Here is a 13562-nt window from a genome sequence, read left to right as displayed (position 1 = left end):
CTGGGGCTTGTAGTGCTACAACAGCTGGGAACAGACACATGTAGAAAATACATTCATTATAGTAATATAGGTCTCATTATATGGAGGGTAGATGCTGGGATTGCTGGGGATTGTAGTGCTACAACAGATGGGTAGGTATCATGATACCTAAACAGATACATATAGAAAATACATTAATTATAGTCATATAGGTCTTATTAGATGCTGGGACTGCTGGGGCTTGTAGTTCTTCTGTAATGTATTCATAACCCTATAGCTATGCAGAGTATATTTTGCCACTGCAGATCTCATTATATGCATGGGACATGCAGGGATCGCTGGGACTTGTAGTTCTTCAATTGCTGGAAAATATAGAAGAGTTTTCATTTAAAGTTTTATTATAACTGTGCATAGAAAACCCATTCCTGTAAGGAGAGATGCACAAGGTGTCAGATACCACATTGCTGTGTGCATGCTGCTCTTATGTTAACCCATTGAGCACCTTGGTTACAATACAGCTATGTGCATGCTGATCATCTGGTTAACCCCTTGGAGCTGCTTGCCCATTTCTATCTGTGTATATTAATCATCTCATGTTAACCCCTTCATATTAGTTACCATTTAGCTGTGTGCATGCTGACGATCTCCTGGCAAACCATTGATACAATGACAGTATGTGGGTTACAATGTAGCTATGTGCATGCTACTCATCTTGTTAACCCTTTGTAGTCACTTACCCATAAGCTATGTGCATGTTGGTCATCTTATGTTAACCCCTTGATGTTAGTTACCATATAGCTGTGTGCATTCTCATACACTTACACTATCTTGGTTATCAAGTAGCTGTGTGCATGATGATCATCTTATTAACCCCTTGAAGTTGCTCACCCAATAGCTATCTTCATGTTAATGATCTTTTGTTAACCCCTTGATGTTAGTTGCCATATAGCTGTGTGCATTCTCATACACTTACAGTATGTCGGCTACCATGTAGCTTTGTGCATGCTGATCATCTTGTTAACCCATGTGTGGTTGCTTACCCTATAGGATCATTTTATGTTAACCCCTTGCAGCTGCGGTCACACATACCGTCTAAAGTTAACCCCATGCGGTCTCCCACCATACACCTGCATACTCATCGTCTCACATTAACCCCTTGTGATTTCTCTCTATATACCTGTGTGATTCCTGATGTTGGTTGCAATGTAGCATGCACAATGTAGTGCACATGCCTCTGACCTTATAAATCCAATAAATAGGTAAAGAATAGAGTTTGTAATTGAAACACCCATGGAAAAAGATACCCCCCACCCCCATGGATGTGATGTGGTCTTGGAAAGGGAAGGTTGCACAGTGCTGAGATTCCTAGTTACATACAATGACATATACAATGCCAGGGTTTGCAGGGGCACAGCATGACATAACACAAGCTCCTACTTGTCACTTAGCATTGGAAACGTGACATGTCTTGTGGAGGAAAGAATCAGACTTACCAGGAATTCAGTCAATGGTCCCAGTGCACTTAGCAGCAGTTAAGTACCTTGTATTAAGTGCTTTTAAAGCCCTCAAAATCCAAGTACAAAAAAAATACAAGAAGAGGGTGCAATAAATAGCAGGAGATCACAGGATTTTGCCATCACACTGGGGTAGGAACAGATTTGCATTTGGCAGCAATGCTGGGAGAACAGCTCAGAGATCTGGAGTCAAGCTTGATATAAGGGAGCAGATGCTTCGGATGCATCAGAGGGATCTTACTGAGCTGCTACCAGTTCCACCTCCTCATAGAGGACTATGAACACTGCCCCTGCTGGATCACTGTGTCCAACATAAGACTGACGACCAGGAGGAGAACATGAACTCTGCCAGCTCCATGCCTATGATGTGTGGAACATGGCATCACTTATAATACCAGGATGCTGGTCTCCTAGAAGGAGAAGACAATTGCTCTACCAGATGCATGGAAGCAACCTGCAAGAAGGAAACCCGGGACAATGATCAGAGATGAGGGCTGAGGAGATACTAACTTGGCAAGGGACTCACAACGGGGAGATATGTGAATGCCACCTGAACAACAGTATGGATGTTACTGACAACACCACTGAGGGCATCAACAGTACTTTTATGCCATCCCCTGAACCTTACAGTGAGGGGCAATATTCTGTGTCTGCAATCTGGACCTTGGTGGCAATTGTCGGGTTCCTCATCATCTTCACCATCGTTGGGAATGTCTTTGTGGTCATTGCTGTGTTGACTAGCAGGGCTCTTAAAGCCCCACAAAACCTCTTCTTGGTGTCGTTAGCTGTGGCTGACATCCTGGTGGCTGCCCTGGTCATGCCCTTCTCCTTGGCTAATGAACTGATGGGATATTGGTACTTTGGGAATGTATGGTGTGATATCTACCTGGCTTTAGATGTGCTCTTCTGTACCTCTTCCATAGTCCACCTATGTGCTATCAGCTTGGACAGGTACTGGTCTGTCACCCAAGCTGTTGAATACAACCTAAAAAGAACCCCCAGGAGGATTAAAGGCATCATTGTCACTGTCTGGTTGATATCTGCTGTCATCTCATTCCCACCTTTGATCTCCATGGATAGAGTTGGAGGAGAAGCCATAAGAAATGCCAATGCAACCGAATGGGATGTGAAATGTGAACTGAATGATGAGACTTGGTACATTCTCTCTTCCTCTATAGGATCTTTCTTTGCCCCCTGTGTGATAATGATCTTAGTTTACATTCGCATCTACCAGGTGGCTAAGCTGAGGACCAGGACTTTGTCAGAGAAGAAGCCAAACACTGACTGCTCTTCTCACACAGAGAATGGCTTCAGCAAGGGGACAATAAAATTTCCTGTAGAGAAGGAAAATGGACATTATCCATCTTCTAGACCAGTGCCACCCAGGCCCACAGATTTAGATGAGCTGGACATTGAGGAGAGCAGTATGTCAGAGAGCAAGAGGAGGAAGAGCAGCAGTAGAGAGGACAACACTGACTCTAGTAAGGACAAGAGGAGCTTCTCCAAGCAGTCCAGTCGCCTATCCAGGTCCAGCAACAAATCCATGGACATGTTCTCCTCCAGGAAGAAGAAGAGGAGCAGCATCTCCAGGAGGAAACTCACCCAAGCCAGGGAGAAGAGGTTCACCTTTGTCTTAGCTGTGGTCATGGGGGTCTTTGTTGTGTGCTGGTTCCCATTCTTCTTCAGCTATAGCCTCTATGGTATCTGTAGGGAAGCCTGTGCCATTCCTGAAACTTTATTCAAGTTTTTCTTCTGGATAGGTTACTGTAACAGTTCACTGAATCCTGTCATATACACCATATTCAACCAGGATTTCAGACGTTCCTTCAAGAAAATTATCTGCCTAAGCAAGAGGAAGAAATTCACTCATTGAGATGGGAACAGTATTGACATTGCAAATTGCCTTAGGGTGCTAAGAGCACACCATAGGGAGGGAGCCATTGGACTAGACACTTCTCATTCTCAATGCCCACAGTGATGTGACAGTGTGAATGTCCAGGCAGGATCTCATGGTCTTGATGATGAGTATGCATCTCATATCCCAACCTGAATTTATTTTCTACCATAAAAGCAAGGGCAGACAAGCAGACTCTTCTGTATCATAGGCTTTGACCATTGTATCTTCTGTTTTTTTAAGGCACCTTATGCTACAATATATTTTACATTTGTTCTGAAGCAAACACAAATATATTTCCTAAAAAAATATGGTCTTCTCTTTTTATCCATCAACCAGAGGGTTAAGTGCTCAGGTAACAAAATGTACATTAGTTATGTGTATGATTAGATTGATTTTACCATGTCTTGCTGCTGGGATCCTAGTAAAAGTTTATTTTCTATACTTGTGGGCTTCATCATTGAGAAGCAAAGAGTTAATAAGCATAATAAAGCTTTCCCCTTTAAATGCTGGTAGAATGGACGAATGAGGAAAGACAGGCTCAGTTCTGTAGAGTAGTCATCATTACATAATGGCATATTAAAGGTTACATAATACACTAATGCTATGGAGATGGACTGCTCCCTACTGTACCATAGGGATGTATTATAGCAGGGACGGCACATGATGGGGGCACTGCAGTTCGGCGTTGCAGATTGGGGGGTTACTAGCCATGTTGATGTTCAAAGCTCCATCCTCAAAGTTCATAGAGGGACAATATATCTGCTATAAGGTTTCCCCTTTAAAATTCAGGGAGGGATTCATACCTTAAATTGGGGATGCAGCACAGAGAGTATGGTAAATATGGTAAATATGTTGATCATTCTCTTAACCCCTTAAGGACGCAGCCATTTTACAGCTTAAGGCTCAGCCCGATTTTTTGGATTCTGACTTGCTTCGCTTTATATGGTTATAACTTTTGAACACTGTTACTTATCAAAACGATTCTGAGATTGTTTTTTCCCCACATGTTGTACTTCATTTTAGTGGTAAATTTTGGCAGATAAGTTTTGCGTTTATTTACAAAAAAAAGAAAATGTGATGAATTTTTTGAAAAATTTGCCATTTTCGAAATTCTAAATCATCACGTTTTCAGGCAGATAGATTTACCAGCTAAATAAGTTGCTGAATAACATTTCCCATTTGTCTACTTTACATTTTCATAATTTCTGAAATATCTGGATAATTTATTTTGACGTCACGCGGCTTGCAAATAGAATATCGCTTTTCCGGATTTTCAGAATTGACTATTTTGGGGATAAATACAGTTTTGAATGAAATTTTACATATTTAGCATCAAAACCCCCTATATAACCAACCCATTTTCAAATCTGCACCCCTCAAGCTATCAGAAACAGCTTTTACGAAGATTGTTAACCCCTTGAGATCTTCATAGTAATTGAATCAAAATGGAGGTGAAATTTAGAATGGTCATATTGTTCCCTTATACGTTCATTTAGCACCAAAATTTACACATTTCCAAAATATAAAAAGAGAAAACCCACCATACAATTTGTTCTGCAATTTCTCCTGAGTACAAAGACCCCCCACATGTGGCCGTTACTTGTTTTATGGGGGCACAGCGAGGCGCAGAAGGGAAGGAGGGCGCTGCAGCTGCCAGGAATTTAGTTTCCTCATTGGCCCCTTTTGAAGGCTATAAAATTTTCGCTTTTTCGTTATTGGGGCCATGTGACGGCATTTTTTTTGCGGGATGAGATGCTTTTTCCATTGTTACCATTTTGGGGTTGGTATCACCTATTGTTGAAAATTTAGGAACTTTTTTTGAGGGCAGGAGTAGAAAAGCATCAATTCTGTACTGGATTTTTGACTTTTTTTTTTTTGGTGTTCACCGTATAGACTAATAGTCATGTTATCTTTATTCTATGGGTTGATACGATTACGGGGATACCAGACATGAATATATTTTCTTACGTTTTACTAAATTTGTCAAACAAAACCCTAATGTGGGGAAAAATCTATAATTTTTGTATTGCCATCTTCCAAGTGGCATAACTTTGTTACGTTTTTGGCTACGGAGCTGGTTGATGGCTTGTTTTTTGCGGGACATGTTGTACTTTGCACCAGTATCATGTCTGAGTACATATGGTTTTTTGGTCGCATTTTATATCATTTTTTGTGGGATTGAAAAGGTAAAAATCATAATTTTTGGAGGGTTTATAACAGTTTTTTTTTTACGGCGTTTATCGTGGGGGTTCAATAATGATTTACTTTTATTCTACGGGTTGTTACGGACGCGGTGATACTATATATGTGGGGTTTGTGTTATGATTTAGACTTTTTTTTTGAGTTATATGTCTCTTTATATGTTTTGGGGGTTTGGGGCATTTTTAGTGATTTATGACTTTATTTTTTTATTGAATAACTTTTTTTTTTACTTTTTCACTTTTATACCATGGGACATGAAGAAGCAATCTTCTGATTGCTTCTTCATGATAATATTCTGCAATACTCATGTATTGCAGAGTATTATCAGTGTCAGCCTATGCACTTGCATAGGCTGGCACTTTGCCAGTAAGATGACGTCACAGACGCCATCGTACTGGCAATTCTTGCTAGTAACTCTGGGGTCCAGATCGGACCCCAGAGTTACTATAGCAACGATCGGCGCCCCCCGAAAACGGTTCGGGGGGGCCGATCGTGGGGGAAAGACCCCCCAGATACTTGTTAGATGCCGCGGTCGCGCTGACCGCGGCATCTAACGGGTTAAGCACCCGCGATCGGAGACAACTCCGATCGCGGGTGTTACACTGGGGTGCCGGCTATTAGTTACAGCCGGCACCCCGTGTTTCCCGATGCCGGTTCGGCTCTGATCCAGAGCCGAGCCGGCATAGGAGCCGTGGCGGATATATCCGCCACTGAGCGCTAAGTCACTGCGCTCCGTGGCGGATATATCCGCCGCGGAGCGCGAAGGGGTTAAAGGAAACCTACCATGAGGAATCAGAAGTAGATGTGATGGTAGATTCCTCCTGCTGCCTCTTCCCTAATCTGTAATATAATAATCCTGGAACCTAATCTTACTTGTTAAAAACTTAATTGTAGTAATATGTAAATTAACTGCAGAGGCTACTGGGGCGTGTACTAGGCTTAACTCCCAGAGCCCGGCCAGGCTAGTACACGCCCCAGTAGCCTCTGCAGCTAATTTACATATTACTAAAATAAAGTTTTTAACAAGTTAGGTTCCGAAATATTAAATTATAGATTAGGACAGAGGCAGGAAGGAGGAATCCACCATCAGATCTACTTCTGATTCCTCATGGTAGGTTTCCTTTAAACCGCTCAGCCAGCGACTTTGTTATACGAAAATCTCCCCTGAGAACATTATGTAATGTTTGGAGTAGCTCATAACAGCAAATAATTGAATTTAATTCAGTTTTTCAGTCGTGCCATCTGCTTCTTGATATTGTAATTTGCTTAGGTGGTTTCCATTTGAATTTATTGGGGTGGATGTACTGTACATAGGGATGTTGCATGTAGAGGTGTAGTTAAGGGGGGGGGGGTTGTAACCAGGGCAGGAGTAGTGGAGCCTGAACCTTCTGACTGATTCTGTCGCAGCCGGAATTTCCAGCTTATTCTCAGAGTTCCACTGTCAGATGGGCGGAGCCAGGCTGGCAGCTCATGCTCAGCCCCGCCCATCTGATGGAAAACTTAAAGGGATATTCTCATCTGGGCATTGAGATTTAATGAAATTCACATCCCATATAGATACATTTCTTCATTTGGATGTTATTAGAAAAATGTACCTGTGTGATGATAATTTCCCATAAATGTAGCCATGTCGAGTCAGAGTGGGACAACATGGGGACAATTATGGGAAATGATCACTTTTTAAAATAAAATGCAATTGAAGAAATGTATGGATATGTCAGATATATTTTGGTAAATGTGAAGGTCCAGATGGGAATACCCCTTTAATTGGCATGTTGGGTACTGATACTTCCTTATAACTATGCTAATTGTGCTTCTTCTGTCAAGTGGGTGGTCTTAACTGGATAATTCAACATTGCTCCACTGGGTGCTAAAGAAATGTAATGTTGATTATAGGGGTAAAGATTTTGGGTTGGTGAAGGTGGAAAAAGGTTTTCTTTAGTACCGGGTTGGTCAGAAGTGATTTCTAGGATATAACATCTTTGTAGGGTCAATAATGCTCTGAGCTGTTGGGCTTCTGCTTATCTTGAGAATGGAAGAGTATAAGTCTCTGGATTTTTGGTTTGTTTTTCCCTATCTAGCTGGTGCTCTTGTCCACCCCCTTTTTAGTTACCCTCATAGTACATTCTTGAGAATTGCTTAAAGGGATTGTTCCAAACAAAATTGAGGATTGAGGTTGAAGTCCAACTTCTCTGAGAGCCACCGATGATGAGAACACAATCCTTGGTCCCGTGCTCAAGTCTAGATGTAGTTGCAGACGTCTATATGATAACATGCCACTGCCTGGGAGAGTTTGGTGTAAAGAAATGGCACAACCCCTTCAGAGACTCTACAAGTGGTGGTGGTGGTCTCCACACTCAAACATCACCTACCAAAAAGTGATGGAATGTCATTGTTAATTAGCATAATTTCTAATGCTTGAATAATGAGTTGTCAGTGAGCTCTTCTACATCAGTGTTATGGATGACGTAGCAGGACCTACATTGTCGCTTGCTTTCTACAGTCCAGGATGCACCATCGATGAGGCGAGTTGAGCCTCTTGCCTCAAGCAGCACCAACTGCAGCAAGATGGAAGGGCAACATAAGGGGTGCAGTCACCTGCTAACAACTTGATGCTTAAAAATAGGGTGTGAGACACTGAATGGAGAACCCATGTACTGAAAAAAATTATCTAGTATATTACTACCGGATAGGGCAGAGGGGGTGTCATTCTATTGTTCGCCTTAGGCACAGAAAATTTAGGTTCTCCCCTGTCTACAATCCCTATGGACAGGATGTTCTAGACAGGACAGGTTTCCTGGTAGATGAAGGGTTTCTTGGAGGATGTGATGTGAGATCCTTGACGGTATGTGTGGTATGTGCTGATTTGGCGGCTCTGGGTGTCTTGTGATGTAACAATGGCTTGTAATATTCTTATTTTGAGCTGTAAATCCAGAAATGTGGGTTTTAGTCAGGGATTAGTCAAACAACAACTGGTGAGTATTATCCTGCTTTACCATTAATTACTTCCTGCATTTTCCATTGGAGCATCACTGCGGGGGTCCTGCCTCCAGCATGTTCTTTGTGCAGGACTTTACACTTCAGTGTGATGCAGCTCAAATGATTGGAGATGGCAAATAGCATTTTATATATTTTATATGTTCACAAGAGAAGGGTGTACAGAATGTTTAGGGGCTTAAATGGGATGATGAATATTTAGAAAACCTCACTTTCATGAACCAGGAGGCTTGTTAAATCTAAAATATATCAATATGCAGGGGCGGGGAGTACAAAATATATCAATATGCAGGGGCGGGGAGTACAAAATATATCAATAAGCAGGGGCGGGGAGTACAAAATATATCAATATGCAGGGGCAGGGAGTACAAAATATATCAATAAGCAGGGACGGGGAGTACAAAATATATCAATAAGCAGGGGCGGGGAGTACAAAATATATCAATAAGCAGGGGCAGGGAGTGCAAAATATATCAATAAGCAGGGGCGGGGAGTGCAAAATATATCAATAAGCAGGGGCGGGGAGTACAAAATATATCAATAAGCAGGGATGGGGAGTACAAAATATATCAATAAGTAGGAGGCAAAACTACAAAATGTATAAATTAGCAGGGGTGGGACAGTAAAGTATATCAATAAGCAGGGGCGGGGAGTACAAAATATATCAATAAGCAGGAGCCAAAACTAAATAATGTATAAATTAGCAAGGGTGGGGACAGTAAAATATATCAATAAGCAGGGGCAGGGAGTAAAAAATATATCAATAAGCAGGGGCAGGGAGTACAAAATATATCAATAAGCAGGGGCGGGGAGTGCAAAATATATCAATAAGCAGGGCCGGGAGTACAAAATATATCAATAAGTAGGAGGCAAAACTACAAAATGTATGAATAAGCAGGGGTGGGACAGTAAAGTATATCAATAAGCAGGGGTGGGGAGTACAAAATATATCAATAAGCAGGAGCCAAAACTACATATTGTATAAATTAGCAAGGGTGGGGACAGTAAAATATATCAATAAGCAGGGGCGGGGAGTACAAAATATATCAATAAGCAGGGGCAGGAAGTACAAAATATATCAATAAGCAGGGGCGGGGAGTACAAAATATATCAATATGCAGGGGCGGGGAGTGCAAAATATATCAATAAGCAGGGCCGGGGAGTACAAAATATATCAATAAGCAGGAGGCAAAACTACAAAATGTATGAATTAGCAGGGGTGGGGACAGTAAAGTATATCAATAAGCAGGGGCGGGGAGTACAAAATATATCAATAAGCAGGAGCCAAAACTACATAATGTATAAATTAGCAAGGGTGGGGACAGTAAAATATATCAATAAGCAGGGCAGAGAGTACAAAATATATCAATAAGCAGGGGCGGGGAGTACAAAATATATCAATAAGCAGGGGCGGGGAGTACAAAATATATCAATAAGCAGGGGCAGAGAGTACAAAATATATCAATAAGCAGGGGAAGGGAGTACAAAATGTATCAATAAGCAGGGGCGGGGGAGTACAAAATATAAAAAATGTATCAATATGCAGAAACCAAAAATATAAAATGTATGAATTAGCAGGAGTGGGGATAGCAAAATATATCAATAAGCAGGGGCGGGGAGCATAAAATATAGCAATAAGGCAGAGGTGAGAGTATAAAGTACATCAATTAGCAGGATCCACAAGTACAAAACATTAGCGAAATAGAGGAGTGCAAAATATACTAATCAGCAGGGGCAGCTTATACAAAATCTGTCCATAAGCAGGGGCAAGGAGAATAAAGCTAAATATGGCGCATGTTTTTGATCACTATTTTTTCTGATATTTTGTAATCCTCACATAATCTCATACACAGGGACAAATATATAGAACAGGTAACAGCCCAGAATTCTTACTACCACCTTCTTGTAAGAAGCAGGGCCAGATTAAAGTAGAAGGAGGCTCCTGGGACTGAAATCTGTTGGGGCTCCAACTGCATGTAGTCCAAAAAGTGGTACACATTACTATTCTATATGATCATTAATATTCTAAACTTTATGCTACTTACATGTTAGCCTAGCTGCTTTCCTAGCTGGCAAAGTAGGAGTAGTACTGACCTCTGTATATCATTCCCAAAGACTGTCAGACCGTACTGGTGGGGGCCCCGGGGCGCATGCCCTTGGAGCACTTTCTATAATCCAGCACTGTTCAGAATACATCATTTGAATGACTGGTAAGCTGTAGGTATGAGGGATGTTACAGATCTTGCATTGGGTCCCCAAACCTCCCAATATTTAAAGAAGTCCTTGAAAGACTTGCTGTACCTGGACTCATTACAGCAGACCATGAGCATCTTGAGAAAAAACAAAAAAGGGTCTCGGCGTTAAGAGGTTCAAATAAACACTGGTAACAGGTTCCAATTCAACCATTTACATTTAGAATGATACATTTTCCTTTATTAGGAGTCCACCAATGCTTAGAACTATGTCTTATATCCGTTGAATGTAAAATGTATCCATCCGAGTACAAACACTCCAAGGCACAATTCATTTATCTTCCAAGTGCACTTGTCAGAATGCTGTGCACTTATTGTAAGTGGGTCCATAGTGTAGAAGAAGATCCTGGTCAGTACTGGGGCCAAGTGTACATAGTAAACCTCTTCATCCTTGTAAACCAGAGACTATCCGGCAAATCACACTTTGAACAATGAATCTCCTCTCCCCTCACCTCTAGACCTCGTCTATTTCTAACTAGAATTTCAGGTAGACAAGAAAGGGGCTGATACATTTTCATTATCGAAATGTACCAAAAATTCTCATTACCTGGCTCAGTAGTGCATCACATATTAACTATAAGTCAGGTTTGTTAAAGATTGCATTAGAACTTTGTGGATGTGGACATATACGGTGAGACGAGACATGTCCTACAGGGTAAGAGTGCCCTATAGGGGTGTAATTACATGGGTAGTGGCCATAGAAGCTGCTATTGGACCCGCAGAGTCAGGGGGCCCGGCCACCCAACATGCCACACTAAAATTGGAGGAGGTACACTATTATATACATATAATGCGGCACATTGTACTACATGATATGTATAGAAGAGTGCACATCTTCCATGGTACACACCGGAGCCGGCAGCTCAGATGTGTTGGGGGAGGAGTAAGTGACAGCAGAAAGACAGGACTAGGAATCTCTAATCTCTATTTTCTGCCGACTACTTCCCCCATGTTGTAAACAACTATTGGGTTCCAGGAAAAGAAGACTTCCTGACTGTGAGTATTTACGTATGTATATGTATGTTTACCAGTGATGTGTATATGCTGTATGTGTGTATAAGGGTAGTGTATGTGTGTGTGTACATACTGTATATCTGTGCATATGGTGTTAGGTGTGTATAAACTGTTTGGGGGTTATTTATCATTAGACCAGCTCCTTGGGGCAGTTCTATGTCTGCCTTTGGAGCTCTGCTGCCCATCAGATTCATTAAAGTGCAGATATGTATATTTTCTTAAAGGGGAAGGGGACCCCATTCAGAAGCCTACTATGGGACCTTGCCTCTCCTAGTGACGCCCTGTTACCCTACATGCCAGCATTGATCCTGCCCATTCCACCCAGTGGAGGGTTTAGTGATCCATTTTGGCCAAGGGTTTTAGACATTTTTTTGACTAAAGGCGTGGCCGTTATTAAAGGGCATGGTCTCCTAAAAAGGGGGTGTTACCATTTATAAAATAGTAATTGCGCCAAAAACACAAAAAAAGACACGTGTCACATTCTTTAGACCACCTTAAAATAGGTCTAAAGACAGTATTAAGCTGCACCAGAATTTATCATGGCGGACCCAGCAACACACTAATACAGTCTCCCCAAACAAAATACTCCCCTCCCTTCACACAGTATAATAGTGTTTCTCTAACGCCCCCAGATCTAGAGATGAGCGGACCCCATATTTCCATTCTGGTTCTACCTGCACAACCCAAACATATTACCGAACAGCCAATCTTGCAAACTAACGCCACTAGGAACTAGCCATAGCTATGAGCGGCCAAAGATGTCCGGAATGGACGAACAGCCAAGTGTGAACGTGGGGGAACCGTCAAAGTTTGGGATCCCAGTGCTGATCTTATATTTTCTTACTTTGCAGCCAGAATCTTAACTGCTCTTTAAAACCGATACTAACAGTTACCTTCAAGCTAAGGTAAGGGTAGACACATTGGGGCACATTTACTTACCTGTCCGAGTCACGATCCCCGAGGTGCGTTCCACGACGATCCTGCACTGTGCCGCGATCCACGTAGATCCAGCGACCGATATCCTGCATGTGTCACTCCCCGCTCAGGTCCAGGTTCTTCTTCCTGGTGCATGTAAGTGCTTGGCTTGCGACACAAATTTGAATGTTAGATCCTGCGCTTAGTCCAAATCCGTCGGATCGTCCGACGGCATGCCCCCCAATTTTTGTCGCGTGAAAACCGGCGCCAATTCGCCAAAATCCGACCGCGTGCACCAAAAAAACCTTCTAAATGTGCCGCATATTGGAATTCGACGGATATTCCAACAATAGTGCAGACCGCAGACCCTTAGTAAATGAGCCCCATTGTATCACACATCTGACCGCCTGCAGGGGGAGTTTACTGTATAATATTTAGTATTTTAAACCTTACAAGACTCAGCCCTTTTTCGTTTTTCATTTTTGTTTTCTAGTCCCCTCATTCCAAAAACTTGTTATCCGCACTTGTTATCACGTGCAATGTACTGGAAAAAAATGTAAAGTGCAGTGAAATTGACAAAAAAACACATTTGCAGCTTTTTCTTGTGGGTGATTTAAACTTTTACTTTTAGTTTTTTTGTTTTAAATATTTTTTACATGTTCTATACGATTATTTCAGACCCCTCTAGGGAACTTTAACCCTGCAGGGTCTGATCGCTCATGCTATATAGTGCAAATCTACAGATGGTCTCTGCTGACTATTGGAGATCATTAAACATGGCAAGCCTACATG

At 41.8% G+C, this 13562-nt stretch overlaps 1 protein-coding gene across 1 annotated transcript; it reads left to right on the top strand.

The window, feature by feature from the left end:
- The first annotated feature begins 1319 nt into the window (after positions 1–1319).
- On the top strand, positions 1320–3831 carry ADRA2C (adrenoceptor alpha 2C). Its single transcript, XM_072126148.1, has one exon. The coding sequence runs from the start codon at positions 1981–1983 to the stop codon at positions 3364–3366; it is 1386 nt and encodes a 461-aa protein (XP_071982249.1). The 5' UTR covers positions 1320–1980; the 3' UTR covers positions 3367–3831.
- The last annotated feature ends 9731 nt before the right edge of the window (positions 3832–13562 follow it).

Source organism: Engystomops pustulosus, chromosome 1 (assembly GCF_040894005.1).
Source record: "Engystomops pustulosus chromosome 1, aEngPut4.maternal, whole genome shotgun sequence".
Lineage (NCBI taxonomy): Eukaryota > Metazoa > Chordata > Amphibia > Anura > Leptodactylidae > Engystomops > Engystomops pustulosus.
Note: the sequence above shows the minus strand (reverse complement) of the source record. Positions and strands in the feature narration are given on the sequence as shown.

Coding starts and splice junctions, on each gene's coding strand:
- ADRA2C (XM_072126148.1), top strand. CDS start 1,981: ATGAGGGCTGAGGAGATACTAACTTGGCAAGGGACTCACAACGGGGAG.